Source organism: Odontesthes bonariensis, chromosome 6 (assembly GCF_027942865.1).
Source record: "Odontesthes bonariensis isolate fOdoBon6 chromosome 6, fOdoBon6.hap1, whole genome shotgun sequence".
Classification (NCBI taxonomy): Eukaryota; Metazoa; Chordata; class Actinopteri; order Atheriniformes; family Atherinopsidae; genus Odontesthes; species Odontesthes bonariensis.
The window spans coordinates 37,370,005-37,386,157 of record NC_134511.1 but is presented as its reverse complement, the minus strand read 5'-3'; the positions used below and the strand labels follow the sequence as shown (position 1 = coordinate 37,386,157).

General features: G+C 39.8%; 2 protein-coding genes and 1 long non-coding RNA gene across 4 annotated transcripts; 1 reads left to right on the top strand and 2 right to left on the bottom strand.

The window, feature by feature from the left end:
- Positions 1-495: 495 nt before the first annotated feature.
- LOC142383009 (uncharacterized) lies at positions 496-2,291 on the bottom strand. 2 transcript variants are annotated; one of them, XR_012769986.1, is made up of 3 exons: positions 2,198-2,291; positions 1,236-1,421; positions 496-1,149 (listed from the first exon to the last, which is right to left on the bottom strand). It is a non-coding gene; the product is annotated as an uncharacterized LOC142383009 (long non-coding RNA). The 2 variants fall into 2 exon arrangements; XR_012769985.1 differs by lacking the exon at positions 2,198-2,291 and adding an exon at positions 1,583-1,735.
- A 730-nt stretch (positions 2,292-3,021) lies between these two features.
- On the bottom strand, positions 3,022-9,778 carry prkg1l (protein kinase cGMP-dependent 1, like). The gene is made up of 20 exons (XM_075469128.1): positions 9,717-9,778; positions 9,056-9,247; positions 8,825-8,948; positions 8,481-8,647; positions 7,816-7,929; positions 6,294-6,399; positions 6,057-6,120; positions 5,760-5,837; positions 5,471-5,565; positions 5,306-5,371; positions 5,133-5,210; positions 4,956-5,052; positions 4,712-4,851; positions 4,531-4,620; positions 4,191-4,332; positions 3,940-4,103; positions 3,730-3,852; positions 3,501-3,566; positions 3,338-3,404; positions 3,022-3,257 (listed from the first exon to the last, which is right to left on the bottom strand). Exons 2-20 carry the CDS (start codon positions 9,243-9,245, stop codon positions 3,174-3,176), a joined length of 2,055 nt encoding a protein of 684 aa, XP_075325243.1. The 5' UTR covers positions 9,246-9,247; positions 9,717-9,778; the 3' UTR covers positions 3,022-3,173.
- A 1,302-nt stretch (positions 9,779-11,080) lies between these two features.
- On the top strand, positions 11,081-16,150 carry ubl4a (ubiquitin like 4A). The gene is made up of 4 exons (XM_075468675.1): positions 11,081-11,273; positions 12,570-12,675; positions 12,794-12,999; positions 15,517-16,150. The coding sequence occupies exons 1-4, from the start codon at positions 11,226-11,228 to the stop codon at positions 15,622-15,624; spliced, it is 468 nt and encodes a 155-aa protein (XP_075324790.1). The 5' UTR covers positions 11,081-11,225; the 3' UTR covers positions 15,625-16,150.
- Positions 16,151-16,153: the final 3 nt, after the last annotated feature.

The following is a 16,153-nucleotide window of genomic DNA, read 5'->3' as shown; positions in this document are numbered from 1 at the left end:
AACGCTATATTTTTCAAGAGGTCCTCACAAATTAATTAATTAGTTAACAGTACGACATAAAATCTATCAATTCCCGGTCTATTGTTTTTATTTGTATTGTAAACTTTTGTTTGGTCACTGCACACATTTTCTCTTAGGCTCATATTCATAAGCCAACATCTCACAAGATGCCATAGGCCTATACTGTACATTTTATTGTGTACTATAGAGTAAGTCACTGCTATTTCATTATCATTTCATTTTGACTTTATCGCACTGGTCTTTATATATATATTTGTTTCAATTAGTTTTTCTGTTGTATTATTCTGTATTTTTATCCTTAACCACCATAAATTTCATGTTTGGTTCTATGTCTATGCCAATTATGTTCTTTTTTTTTTGTTACTTTGTTTATTGGTAGACTTGTACAACATATACAATTTCATCATCATCATCAAAATATATATATATATATATATATATATTTTTTTTTCCCTTTCTTCTTTCTCTTCCTCCAGTTCACAGTGTATGCCCATACACGACTACAGTTATTTTCCATTATATTTCAACATACCACCATATAAACTTTCTTTTTTTTTTTTCACACAAATATACACAAATGACACTAGACAGTTGACGCATAGACAAACACATAAGCATACAAGAAAATGGGGCAGAGAGAGAGAGAGAAAAAGTAAGAGATAGGGAGAGAGAGAGAGGGCTGCTGGAACACCTTAGTACCACTAAATAGTACCCTAACTCTTGATATCTACAGTATAATCTTAGTCAAATTATTAAGGGATCAATGAGAAAACATAAAAAGCACACCAAGTCACAACATGATCAAATGTTCTGTAGTGTTTATTCAGTCAAACATTCACAATATGACAAAAAATCTTTGTTTTTGTCGACTACCTGTTCACAAAATATCAACATGTCGTTAATATTGTGAAATATCATTTTGAAAGGCTCCAGGATCGCTTCTCTTTCATCCTCGTCCAGTTCTTCGTTCCACAACCTCCCATACTGTAGAGCAGCCTCTGCCTGTTCCTCTTCCCCCATGCCCAGAACGTCAGGCAGGTCCACTCTGGCAGACAACAGTGGTTTGTTGGCCTCAGCCCACTCTGCTGCATGTCTGCAATTTTGAAGAATGCGATCTTCAACCGAGTCCTATGGAAAAGACAGAAAGAAAGATGTCTGTACTATAGCTGCCACACCAACAGTATCTGACCAATAGATACTGTGCAAAAGCTTACGCCTTCCACTGGTGTGTCCACATCAGCAAGTCTGGCTCTCTTGGAGACCTCTGCCTGCTGCTCTTCTTCCTGAGTACTCAACTATTAATATGAATACATGCATTATACATACTTTATACTCTTACCTGAATTTGTAGTCCAGTTTTCTCTGTCCAGTTGCCAGGATTTAGTGACTGGGATAGGTTTCTAAAAGACAGAAAGTGAGGTGTCAGATGTTCTTAACTGCAACCTACATTCCCTTCATTTTCCTTTTACCCTTTTACAAACCAAACCACAACCTGCCAGAAGTTAGTAGCGTTGGCTAATACTTATGAGTACAAACAAACAGACAAATACATTATGCTTACCTTTAAATAAAATGCCACCTTTTGTATGTGCCTCTAAGTGGCTCTGCAGCTTGGACAATTTTGCTGGTTTAAATTGTAGGCACAGAGGGCAGTGAAACAGTTTGCAACATGACGTGCAGCGTTCGATTTTGGGCGTAGTGCCGGCGGTTGTTATTGAAATATGCATATGTAAGAGACAAATAATGTCGTAATAAGTAAAACTAAATTTTATATATATATATATATATATATAAATGGCGCATTTAAGTGAGCACTATCGATACGATAACAACGCTAAAGACTAGCCAAAAGTAAAAAAACCTGATTCTTTAAAATTAATATAACTTTACAGTATATAGTTATTGAAATATGCATCTGTAAGAGACAAATAATGTCGTAATAAGTCAAACAAAATTAAACAAGTCAGCACTATCGATACGAAAAATGGCACATTTAAGTGAGCACTATCAATACGATAACAACGCTGAAGACTAGCCAAAAGTTTAAAAAAACCCTGATTCTTTAAAATTAATATAACTTTAGAGTATATAGTGTGCAACGTAACGTTCCAGTGAATAAAGACTGTTTCTGTTTCTTCGTATGAAAGAAAGTTGTTTTCACTCGACTTTTACTCACCTCGTCGTCTCCACAGTTCAAATGGGGAACGAAAAATACGTGCTCCTCGCTTGTCGCTTCGGGTCCTCACAGTGCAGGTGACGTCACAGTGCATGTCTCCAACTAAGGGTCCTGACAGTGCAGGTCATGGGTCCTGACAGTGCAGGTCTGCAGCCAGATGCCTCTCACCAGGTTAGGTTCATAGAGTCTGTTACTCCGGTAACTGACCGAGAGGTTAAGTTACCTCTCTTTGTGAAACAGGCTAGAGTTACCCCTCTTTCTCAGGGTTGAGTTACCTCCCTTTGTGAAACGGAAAACTCAGGGTTTCCCTCATTTCAGGGTTAACCTACTCAGAGTTTTCACTAAACCTGCTACGTGAAACGGACCTCAGATGTAACAGAAACTGCTGTGTTCATAGAAGAAGTGAATCTTTCTGTGTGATTGTAGATCTAAGAGGTACGGAAGAGTATTAGGGCCAGGCATAAGAAAAAATATTTATATTTTGCCTGTCGAGAATAAAGTCGACATGTTGAGAATAAAGTCGACATGTTGAGATTAATGTCAACATGTTGAGAATAAAGTCGACATGTCGAGAATAAAGTCGACATGTCGTTCGACTTTATTCTCGATATGTTGACTTTAATCTTGACAGGCAAAATATTATTATTTTTTCTTATGCCTGGCCCTAATACTCTTCCGTAAAGAGGAAACCAAGCAGTGTCATACAAGCTTTTTGTTTATTGAGATTGAGACACTGCAGTGACTTCACTGTCATTTATAAAGCTTTTACATCAAAAGTTCAACACAGTACGAACAGGTTCATTTTTCAAATAATATCTGCAGGTACTGACACTGAAAAATATGTTTCAGGCTAAAAATATAGTTAATTCTTGATGACAGTAAGACTGAAGGCTGGTACTTATTTATGCAGACTAAATTTGAAAGCTATCGCAGCTGTTTTTTTTGTTTTTTTTCTTCCACCGTTCCCAGAAGTCCATCAAAAATCATCCCAGTTTGTGTACTGCTCCACTGAGTCCTCACTACAAAAAGCACACATAGCGCTTTCCAGGGGATGCTCAACCTAAAAGACAGTGAAACAAGAGTTAAAACGAGAAAACAGCTATCAGGAACATTTTAACAGCCAATTTGAATACATCTTACTTTGGGAATGACCGGGGGGGTTAGTGTTCTTTTAGAAAGTCCATCCCAGTTGAATCCTTCAAACCATCTGAATGAAAACCGAATATCAGAACCCGAAATAAGGGCAGGAAATTCCAATTACAGGCAAGATTCTTGTTTTAACATAATAAATCCATCATCTTACTTGTGCCTCTGAATGTCCTGAATGGCTCCATTTCCTCGACTGCCCAGTCTCTCCAGGGGACTGTTACTGGGTGATGGAGAGCAAAGAACCAATGAACAAACTATGAATTATTGATAAGGCTTTCTTCCTCAAGAGGTGGAATTGCAACAGAAGAAAAGAAACACAAAAAATGATTAGAAAACCGTCATTATCTTTGTGTTTTGTAGAGTTTAGTGGGTCACATCTACACCTGCACAGTTTTCTTATAAAACCACACGCATCTTTGCTGATTGTTTTTGGGAATTCGATCTGATCGATGCCATGAAGGGTTGCAGAGAGAATCTTCATAGGGTCAGAGCCATCAAATGGGAGCCTGGAGAGGAAAACATGATCCCATCAAGAAAATGTCAAGCGACAATTGGTTCAAAAAGCAGGGTTGCACAAAGAATGTAAAACTTACCCACCACTCAGAAGTTCAAACACCAACACACCCAGTGACCAGAGATCTGCACATAAACTGTGGCCTTTGTTTAAGATGATTTCAGGTGCCATGTAGTCAAGTGTACCACAGAACGTCCATGTCTTTTTGCCCAACTCAATCCTTTTCATACATCTGGAGCCAATCTGCATGAGGCAGATGTCAGTTCAGTCAACATTATCTTTGGCAAAACTTTTTAGACAAAGTGTAGAGCTAAAGAGCAATTGTACTACCAGTTTGGCATAACCACGCTCATCCAGGATGACATTTTCGGGCTTGATATCTCTATAGATGACTCCTTGACAATGAAGATAAGTCAAGGCTTCTACAACACAAGCTGTGTAGAACCTCGCACTGCAGTCATCAAAATATCCTCTGAAATATTATTTAGAAATACTGATGAAGTATCACAGCATAGATGAGACATATAGATATAGATATATAGAATAGCAGTCCCTATTCAAGCTTCAAGGTTTCGCTGTGATGAAAGCTTGGCTGTGAACACAATGAGAGCATAAATATTTTCTCAGTATGTGACCTGAATATTAATTTCATTTAGTTCAAGATACTCACTTATTTTTGAGAAGGCTAGATAAATCCCCACCTAGACAAGCCTCTGTCAGAATGTACAGATGCTCGGCATCTCTAAAGGTTTTATGTAGCCTGTGATTAACGGAAATATAGAAAGATGTTAGATATTTTCGATCATTTCACCAAGAAAGCTGAAATTAGATATGTGCAGAGTGACAGCCACCTGACTATAAAGGGACAATGGGCCTCCATAAGGATGCGGCCCTCTCTCCGGATGTGCTCACGCTGGCTGTTGTTGAGGATCTGCCTCACCTTAAGGACCCTCATGGCAAATATATGCTTGATGTTGCTCTTTAGTTGCACCTGACAGCAGGGAAAATCAATACATTACTTTGTAGAAATTCAGTAAGGCAGAAGCACAGGGATCTGTTCGATCGTGTGTTTGTTGCTTCTAGACCGACCCTCACCAAGTCTACATGACCAAACTCTCCAACTCCCACAGTACAAATAATCTGGAAATCACTCATGGAGGAAGATGCCAGGAGAGCAGGATCCTCATTTGACCTACTCAGGAGGTAAAAAGGGGTGAGAAGGTGTTTTCTACACGCGCAAAACAAAGACAAAGTGTTGAATTTGCCCCTTACTCCACTTTGGATTTGTTGCTCCTCTGCACATCTTGTTGGCAGTCACACACCAACCCATTGATAACATCTTTAAAGGTCCTGAAACACAGACATGAGTGAGCCTTCCCAAGATTCCTGGTTAAGCACTGGTTAAGTGTATGAAAAAGAACAGTTAACACTAAATATCAGCTTACTCTCTGTCTATGACCATACATGTCACTTCACCAACAGCCATCACATTCCCAGTCTGAATGTCTTCTCTAAAGACAGAATAAAAAAGAAAAATAAGATCATCATGGCAAACCAAAACATACACATATGGAAGAAAAAGGAAATTTTGTTGCATGATTCTTTTTTACCCCCATAGAGCTTTTTCTCCAAACCACTGTCTTTCAAAGAGCTCAGTCAGGACTCCCTGGTCTTCACGTCCCGGCCTCTTTTCTGTCACAGTCACCTCACAAATCAAAATGACAGAGGTAATGAAAAAGGGGAAATGGCCACAAACATTGCAGAAAAGGCCTGTGCTCCATTATCACCATTACAAAGTCATCATTGAAGCTGCTCTCACATTTGGCCTCCACAGTCTAAATCTTTTTCTGTAAAAGCCTCATTTCAACTGAGCAGCTGGCAGCGGGCACTAATCTTTACCTGGCCTTTGCTAATGATGTAAAGGGTGTCCCCAGAGGACCCTTGTCGAATGATGTAGTCACCGTCTGCGTAGTTGGTCTGTGGAAGAAAAATGACAGACAGTGGAGCAAACGGAAAAAAGAAATGATCTCCCTCTGAAGCAGTTGTTGTACCTGCTTGTTAACAGTTGGAACACAGAGAAAGCTAAAAGCCGAAAACATGAATAGGCTGCATTTAATGAATACATATCTGTCGTCTGGATCCCCACTTAAGAATAAGTAATGGGTTCCACATTAAAAAAAAAAACTTAATCTGTACCTCTTTCATGTGATCAGACATTTTCATGATGACATCCTCTGGCAATGACTGCAGGAAAGGAAGGCTGCACACAGGCACAAAGAAGGCACACTAAGAGGCATCCACGGTGGCAGGATTGAATGTGTGTTTGTGGATGTGTGAGCATAGACAGGTGTGTGTCATAGAAAAATATCTCACAAACAAAATAACCCTTTTGACCCTTTTGTGTCAAATCAGACGGACCGGTCTGAGGTTCACCTTCTCAGTAGCTCCACTGAATGAGCAAGGTGGTTGAGCCCAGATTGTATCAGTACGGTCTGGTAGCTCTTGCGGTCAATAACCCACAGCTTGCTGTCTGTTTGTGCTGCAGATCAAAAGACAAAAGCAGAGGAGGTGATAAAGATTGTGTCAGTGGCACTAGTACTCAGGTAGAAGCACTATTGAGATTCTCAAAGACACATGTTGACTGCAGCGGTTGTGAATGTACTCCGCTACGCCCTAAAGAACAGGCAGTTGAGGCCATGGCTACATAAGAAATGCTCACTGCCAGAAGATATTGAATATAAATCAAATCTAATTCCCTTAGCTATAAATACCCTCTTTCTCTAAAACAGCTTGAAAGAGGTGTAAATTAACAATGACCCATATTGATTGGTTCACCGAATCTTCCTGCAAACGGAAGTAGATGTTCTCGAGACAGTCTAATTACATCCAACATCTAATTATACAGCGCAGCCCTGATATTTCAATTGCCCCATTTGGTTATACCCCAATTTACCACCACATGACACGCCATTTGCAGCCACCGCTTTTTATTTCCATCTGCTTCTCTCAAAAACCCTCTCTTAAAAGGCCTTTGTCAAAGCGCAGTTATCTGACATTTGCTCCTGTACAGCATTTCTCATGCCATACTCCAACACTTGATGATGACTTCTTGGGGTCAGCTGCTCCCGTATTACTGTCACAATAAAAGAGGGGACACAAACAGAAGCCTTAGTGATGGTCTCAGATGTATACGCATATAAGATGTGTGAGTATTTTCAGGACAGGGAGAAAATAGATGCACTGGGCCATGTGAAGATCCAAAGGTACAGGCTGGCAAATATGAAAACAAAGGACAGATGGGTGTCAATATGAGCTGAGCATTGTTAACAAAGAGTCAGACAGTGTCAAGCTGTAAATTGGAAAAGCTGATCAATTAGATGCTTAGGGATCAAACGCGGCAAATAAAGTTATTTTTCCATTTCGCTACTTCCACAGTTAATTTCTATTCACAGCATATATTTTATTTGTGTAACCAGGTCAGATGTCTGTGGTGAGAAAGTCTTCCCACAGGGATCTGTGATTAGATGATGGGGGGGTGGTTATATCACACCCTCTATGTTTAAATAGTCCAGATTTCTGTAAACATAGATGCAATAGGCCATATCGTAGGGGTCATTGAATTCAGATGGTTTCAGAAAACAATATGTGTGGTTAATTCAGTGATGCATGCTGGATTAGAGGGATACGTGGCACTCAGACGGGCTATGCAGTAAAGCAGAAAACATTTTAAATTCCCCACATGCCTGAGAAAACTATTTGAAGTTGCGACATTGTCTAAGGCCTTAAATGGTCTTCGATTTTAAAATCAACAGGCACCTTCGGTCTAAGACCACAGACGGAAATCATTGTGATGTTCTCTTAAAGAATTATTAATACTCCACCATGTTTCCACCTGACCATTCTCCAGAGATAAATCCATGCAATTATGAAGCCGGAAAGTAGATGTAGTGCTTACCTGAGACAGAATAGGTGTGGGTGCAGTTGTAGAGGACAGCTGGCTCTCCAAACACATCCTCTGGCTCAACAGTGAGCAGCTTCCGTCCATTTTTTGTCACGTCCATCCTGCCTTCTGTTAACAACAGATACTCAGTGAAGAAGAGAAAAGCAGCATGTACATAATACAAATGCTTTTAGTGTGTTTTTGTGAATGTTGAGGGATTGTCAAGAATATTTAACTGTGTGAGATGTACTGTGCAAACAACAGATGGTTAGGATGGAATGGAGGGAGCCGCCACTTTCCATTGGCTGTCCTTTACAAACGCATACAAAATTTCTTTCTGGTGGTCTCTGAAACCAGAGCGAAGCAGGACCTCTGTTCTCCTGTCTCCTCATATTCATGTTGACATTTTAACTTAAAAAAATCTGTTGAGTCACTTATTGCTCCAACTGATTCCACTTCTATTTTCTCTCCAACATGCACTTGACTCCTTATTGATCTTAAGAGCAGCATCTAATCTATAGTCATATACTGAGTATAGAATGAAAATATAATGAAATGATTGAATAATTCATTTGATCATAATGAGCTGTTTTTCTCCCCTTGCAATCTCAAGGAACTCCTCATGGATATCTTAGAGTACGGTGAACGTAAGCAATTGTAGAAAGAAGTAAATCATTTACCTTCTAAAACAAAAGCCTGATCCCCGATGGTTCCCTCCTGAATGACAAAGCAGCCTTGACTGATGGCGGTGCGATACATACAGGCTGTGATGGCTCTGATTTCTTCTTCACTAAGATGCTTCAACAAGTCATTTTTCATAAAGGCTGCCTGGATCAGCTTCTGAGATCTGAGGACATGAAGAATTGTTTGTTACTGATGTAACACTTAGGGAGTTGTTATGAATGACCAACGATGTTTAAACTCTGTACTACAGCTGTTCAGCTGTCAGTCAGCCTTGAATATTAGCATATTTGACTTTTCAGTTTGAGCTGTTGCAAGCTGAGGGAACACTGTGTGTTCTTACTCCTGCTTTTTGTCACAGCTTCTGTGTGAAATCATGGCGAGAGTCACAGCGTCCGGACTGAAGGGCTCTGACACGACTGTCTGCCTTTTAGGTCGCTGCTTGTCCTCATTTTGAGCTGGAGTGGCTATGGGAAAAAAAACCCAGTACGTCAGAATTCTAGTTCAGGTTTAATGCTCGTGGCACCTGTTGTTGTTTTCTAAAGAACAACTGATAAAAGCACCATGTTTGTACCTGAACTGACTGCTGATGGTCCCGGGAGGGACACGGTGGTTCTGTAGCGATCCAGTTCTTTCTGCAGCCTCCGAATGAGTTCATCCTTTGCATCCAACTCCAGCTCTAACTCATCTATCAGTGTGTCCCTCTGACGGAGCTCCTCGATCTTTAGTTGCAGGGCAAACTGGAGATCCCTAAGTGTACCCATACCTGCAGACACCAGATAATACGATAGATAGATAGATAGATAGATAGATAGATAGATAGATAGATAGATAGATAGATAGATAGATAGATAGATATTTTGAGCATAGAAAAGATGGTTAGTTTCATGCGATCAAAACATTACTAGAAATCTGTCTTTCAGCGACTAGTTCGCAGTGATGTCATTTGGTTGCCAGTGGTAACGTGCATTTTTCCACTCTTTTTCTTCCATATATCAATTTTTTTTTAAATAAAAAAAGCATGAAGGCCACCAAACATTATGAGAAAATAAAAAAAATAAAGTACAGGATAACTGCTGTAGTACTACCATGAAAGCCCAACACTAAAGAACTATAAAGCAAAATGGTTTTGCATCTGCTCCTACGCAATGATAACTGACTGTCATGTTGATCAAGTACAGATTTACAACAACAATTCACGATTTGTCAAATCACACACAATCACACGCACGTACCACGTGCGTTGTGGGAGTCTTTCTCACTTGTCTCGACTGGGTTTGTGTTGGTTTGGCAGCGGGAAGTCCATTCAGCAGGTGCACGTCCTTTCTCAAACTGGTCAACTGGAGGATGCTCCTCTCCCGCTGGCCAGTGCTGCACAGACAGCTCAGACAGGCGATCACATGACCGAACCGCGGAGACAGTCTGGGAGGGGGGTAATGACAAATGCATGGACTGGATCCGAACTGGGTCAGAGGGTCCATAGAGTATATCAGAACCCTGGGGAGTATCCGCCTAACGGATCAGAGAACATTAATCATTTTGCTCTTGACAGAGGTAGAAGTATGCACTGACCGCAGGTTTATCCATTTTCCCTTTTTTGTAGGCTATCTGAACCTTTTCTGAAGTGTTGGCTTAATTGTGCATTTTTAATATGTCATACGTAAGTGATGTGGTGATATGTTTCTGATGAGCGCAGTTGGTCAGTTCCACTATGCTAACTTTGTAGAAGTAAATGTTGTTCAACACGATCAAGGTGTAGGCTAGACAGATTCCCCAAGTCCGTGTCATTCAAAGACTGAAATTTGCTATAAAAATGTATGGGCACTGCTTTAATGTGGGTTATATAAGTGGAAAATGGTCTTGAGATGAGGAGTCTTGAAATGGAAAACCTTTTACCTCTTTACTCGGTAAGGACGACGTAGTAATAGCCCGCAAAAACAGCGTTGAGTCAGTCCATCTACCTTTGAGCCTTTAATTTAAATAAATTCCTTTTCCAGACTGAATATGACAGAAAAGACAGAGTACATAGTACAATGCGGGCGAGTTGTTTTTCCTTTTTTTTTTTTTTAGAATTAATTAATTATTTCTTTTACTTTTTCACTTATTCATGTCTTTATTTATCTATTCATTAATTCACTTATTTGGTTATTTCTTATTATACTTAGCCTGTTCCAGAAACTCCGAGGAATATCCACAGATCTATTGTACGCCGATAATAAGTTATGAGAACAGATTTACCCAGCTGCATATTTCATAAAGACAGATGAGTGTAAGAACAAAGCAGAAAATCAAATAAATTAAACATTGTTTTCTAATTATTATTTCATGCCCAAGCACAAGGCTGCAAGGCGGTTGGCAAAGTCAATGCAGTTCCAGTTTGTAATTTTTAGATAGCATGCACACAATCTAAAAGAGAGGCGTTAAAGAAAAGAGATGCTTTGCAGAAAATCATATCCCTGTTGCGTATGGGAGTCCAAACATAAACAAGGTTTTCACAGTAATGTTTTTCTTGTGTTTAATTCTCCATTTGCGGCTGCCCTCTGCTGCAGTTCCAAGCTCCATTCAGTAGGCGGCAGTAGGGAGTGTCGCGTCTGAAAGCAGCGGGCGAAGAAGATGGGCCACTGACAAGAAAGGAACCTGTGTGGTTATTACGAACTAACGTAGTAACGTTACTTGGCCGGATTGTGTTATTTAACTTTTAAAAATATTGCCGTCTGGTTTTGTTTTGTTCGGCATACACAAAAATGATTCTCACAGTGAAGCCACTTCAAGGAAAAGAGTGCAGTGTCCAGGTAAGTTACACACTGTCGAACTAACTGACTGCACGATGCCCATCCACACGACTAGTTAGCCAGGAAAGCTATCAGTTTAGCGGATAGCGCTGGATTTATCACATGCTGGGGTAATTGCAAGGTAATTTTTACAGTAAACATATATATGACTCATAAGTCTGGAAATTGGTTCACGTACAAGACGTGATTTAAGTTAAATGGGTTAATAGTACAAAAACATCCTCTCCCATTCATGTATTAACGTTGTAGTAGCTAGCCTGCTAGCCACATCTTTGAGAAGCACAAGTTGAACGTACTGTTATCAGTCTGTCCCGTCTTGAGGCCATACACAGTGGCTAAGTGGGAACTCTCGCTCCTTGTTTTGGTATAGTCGAATAAAAAGAAAGTCACCTCTGTAAAAGGTTAGTGATATATATTTTTTTGTTAGGCCAGAGCAGTGTAACATTTTAAATAGTTTATTTAGCCATCGTCATCAGTTTGTAACTTAATTAGCTTACTATGGATCTATCTTTGTCCCAGTTTGTGCCTCATGTGTTTTTAACTGATAATGTAATGAAATGAGGCACAAACAAGGGTAAGACTAGGCCTGCTTTATATATAAACACCCACATCCCTCTGAACAGTATTATTATACACCTCATCATGATTGAAGGTGACAGTACGGCCACGGTTGTTTTCAGTGAGATCAGAGTCCATGGGCCTAAAGTTTTTGTTTGTTTGGGTTATTTAAACCAAGAAAAAATTAAATGAAAAGGTATATCTGTAGCTTGTGTATTCTGTAGAGCATTGACTCAAAACTTTGCTTAAACAGCAAAACCAAGCAATGGCTTTCCCAATCTCTGCTCTGAGAATTTTACGGTATTAGTCCTATAACATGGCTGCAGTGCTGTTTGAATTGCCTTTTAGCCATTTTAAAACATCGATTTGATACAACATGGGTGCAGCAGTCCATCATTTTGGTATCGCCATATACCATATTTAATGATCTCTGTCAAAAGAGTTGAACAGTGTCATGGTAACTCATAATCTAAACTTGTCTCACCCCCTTTTATATGTTATATTTACAAAAATACCTTCATCAAAGAGAGGCCTGTACATCCTTGCTCATAGCTCCACTGGCAAGCTTCCATCCCTCTGTGATCCAGATGCTTTAAGGAGTTAACACGTCTCAAGATTTCATGTTGAAATCACAATCTGTATGACGGACAGAAAGACAAAGGAGAGAAGATAAGGTGGCATGAAATGGAGGGATGAGAAGAGTCCTCTGTGTCTATCATTGTGGTGTTGATCTTATAGGTGACTGAGGATGAAAAGGTCTCCACAGTGAAGGAACTTGTGTCTGAACGACTCAACATACCAGCAAACCAGCAGCGGTTACTCTACAAAGGAAAAGCACTTGCAGGTAAATTTGTCAAAGGTCAAGTGTCTGATAACTGTTATCTCTACATCTAACAATTCTTCAGTACTTGCATTAAACGTTTACATTTTTCTTAAGTGAATCTCACATTTGTTTCCCTCAGACGAACACAGACTGAGTGATTACTCCATCGGCCCGGAGGCTAAATTGAATCTGGTTATCCGTCCTGTGGGGGAGAAGACGGTTGTCTCTGGAGCGGCTGGCAGCAGCAGCAGCACACAGGGAGGGGTGTGGCAGACTGTGGCAACTATACTTGCAAGACACTTCAGTCCAGCAGATGCAGCAAAAGTACATGAACAGCTTGTAAAGGTATTAAAATGCTTTACTTATGCATGTAGACAGGGTCACTTGATTAAAGTATCATTTTTTGCATCTCCATCCACGCAAGTGTGGATAAGTGAGGGTATCTACAGTTTCTGATTTGCAAAATGTTTAGTTCTGTGAAATCTGGAAGCTGAAAATGGCAGCATCGGATGCTGGTTAAAGTCTTTTTTCCCAGTTATAGAAGAGTAACAGACATGGGGCTTTAAGGAAAATGTAATTAAGTTTCCGGACATTTAAGAATGTTAATGTTTTACAACATTTTTCAACTAGAATCTTGCTTGCGTTTGTGAAAGTGGATTTAGTGAAACTCCTAAGTTTGTTAACCTTGATTTCAGAAAAACTGTGGTTTCCCTGTTACAGAAAGAAAGATCACCTTAACTGTAGGTCAGTTCCTGCATTGAGTCACTCTGTGAAGCCAACATCCTCCATTTCTATAACTCACCCTAAGCTTCTCCGTCTCCTCCTTCTGCTGAACCTTAAGAAACTGTCTAACATGCTGTGTATTTCCACTTTCTTACAAGCCATAACAAGACGGTTATCAAATGTATGCTCAAAGAAGATGAAAATCTTTGCCAGATAGTATTAGATTGTAAATACAGCATCTTGTGTTTTAATCCTCAACTTTGAGATAAAACATAGATCTATAGAATATGTCAGCCACTCAGTTTCCCTGCACTGAATTATTGGCCACACAAATGTTGAGTATTTTCTGTTTTAAAAAAGAAGAAGAAGAAGAAGTAGCCTTAGCAGCATGTGATGCTGATTGTCCACAGTTAGTTTAGCTTCTTCCCCCTTTTTTTTTAACAACTATATCCTCTTAGAGGTTTTTTGTTGGAATATATTATTCGAACGTGACCAGAAAAAAACATTCTTGTGGGTCCCACTGCAATGGGTTAACAAAAAAGAAGAGAAAAAAACATTAAAAATGACCAATTTGCAAATACCTCAGATTAAACCTTTTAGAGGAAATCTTATAAATATCTTAAACCTAAATAACTAGATACTAACTAAGAATTACTTTTATTGGCAGCACATCTCTCTTAGGATTTGTTCTAACTTACTGTTGGCACTTAAAGGCTGATAAACTTGGAGATCATCTTAAAAGCTGAAGGTTTCTTGTCAACGCACCAGTAGTTTTGGTCTCTGTGAGATCAAACTTTTTGATTTAGGAAAGAGGTGCAGGCTATAGGATCTACCTAGTAAATGATCACCTACTTATTGGGCTGGGTAAGTAACCATTTAACCATAGCCTGAGTGAGGAGAAAGTTTCAGTGCAGTGGCAGACATCCTCTGTTGTTCCAATACTTTCATCCATCTGCCCTCAACGACTAAAGGCCAGCTGATCTAACACTCCACATCATGGGAGTCTTAGAGAGACGGCCCCCTAAATGAACAGCTTTCAGGGCCCCCTGTAGCTTGCTGAAGGTGCCATCATCTACCTGCTTCAGTGCACGCACGCTTATCTGGAAAACTCAGGCAGCACGGTGAGGATCATGTTCTTCGATTTCTCCACTGCATTTTACATGATTTAGTCTCCGCTACCATGTGAGGAGCTCCAACTAACAAAGAGGGTTGCATCTGCAACCTCTGGGATTACTGACTACCTGACAGACAGGAGAGCGTTTGTGTGTCTGAGAAAGTATTCAGCAACATGGGAGCACCACAAGGAACTGTAGTCCCTGTTTCTGTTCACGCTGCAGACCTCACACTTCCAGTACAACTCAGAGTCCTGTCGTCTCCATGAATATTCAGACGACTCCGCAGTTGTTGGGTGTATCATTAGTAAAAGAGGGGATGAATGCAGGGAACTGGTTGGCCACTTTGTGGCATGGTGTTGGAAAAATGGTCTTACCTTGAATGTGAACAAGACAAAGGAGATTATTGTGGGTTTTAGGAGAAGTAGGATTAAGCCAGTCGCTATGTTCATCTTGAAGAGATAGGTGGAGGACTGCAGACACCCGGGAGTTTACCTGGACAAAAGATTGAACTGTAAATATAACACTGTGACGGTCTACAAGAAGGGACAGATCAGAGTGTACTTAAGGAAATATGGGTCCTTTGACATTGGCAGGAAGGCGTTGCATATGTTCTGTAATTCATTGTTGCAGAGTACAAATTGCTTCGTAATCATTTGGTGGGACGGCAGCAATAGAACAGGGACCAAAATAAGTTTGCCATTTTTCAACAATATATGCTGGTTCAATGTAAGTATTATTCATTTCACACAATGTGTCTGTGCTGTCTGCACTTATTCCATTCAGTTTTTGAACACTTCTTTTGTTGGCATTTGAATCTGTAAACAAGTGAAATTACCAGGATTAGCTTGATAGAGTTGAACTTATAAAGACAAAACTATCATGGAATGTCATTCCTGTTACCCTGCATGCTTGACTAAAATCAGAATATTTTTATCCCCCAGACACATAACAGGTTAAAATCAAATATTTAAAAATGTTTTTTTAACCTGGTGGCACGCAATGATTTTTCTTTCTTTTCTTTAAGGACTATGAACGTTCACTTCGGCAGCTCAGTCTAGATGACATTGAGCGCTTAGGTGGGAGGTTGCTCCACCCAGACGGCGAAGCCATGGACACCTCATACATGGACTAAGGATGCATAACCCTAAAGCTGCTTCTTTTGGGAGTTCACTCTGTGCTTGGAGGTGCAGGCAGTGTTTGGAGTGTGATGCTTTTGGAAGATACAGTATCAGTTTTTTCAGTTGCAGACATCCCCCTGGTGTGTGCCTAATCAGTGGCTGAGTGAACATCGATAACTCTGACTGTTGATTGTCTTATCTATGCGGCTTTCTTATTCACATACAAAGGACTTGTATTTAAGACCAAAAAAAACATGGTAACTTTGCATTGCCTTTGTCATTGATGGTTTTACACAGTATCCAAATGCAAAGAAATCAGTTTATGCTGTTGTTTCACTTGATGTCTGGCTGCTACAAATCCAAGGGGACACTAACTTCCAGTGGAGGGTATTTATTAATAATTTCTGTGTTGTGTTGATTGTTTTCTGTTAAACATCTGTAAGAAAGTAATACATGTTTTATCCAGTAACTTACTGATGGCTATTATATGATTTGTAAATATCTTGTTTATATATACAGACATTAAAACACAGAAAAATATTT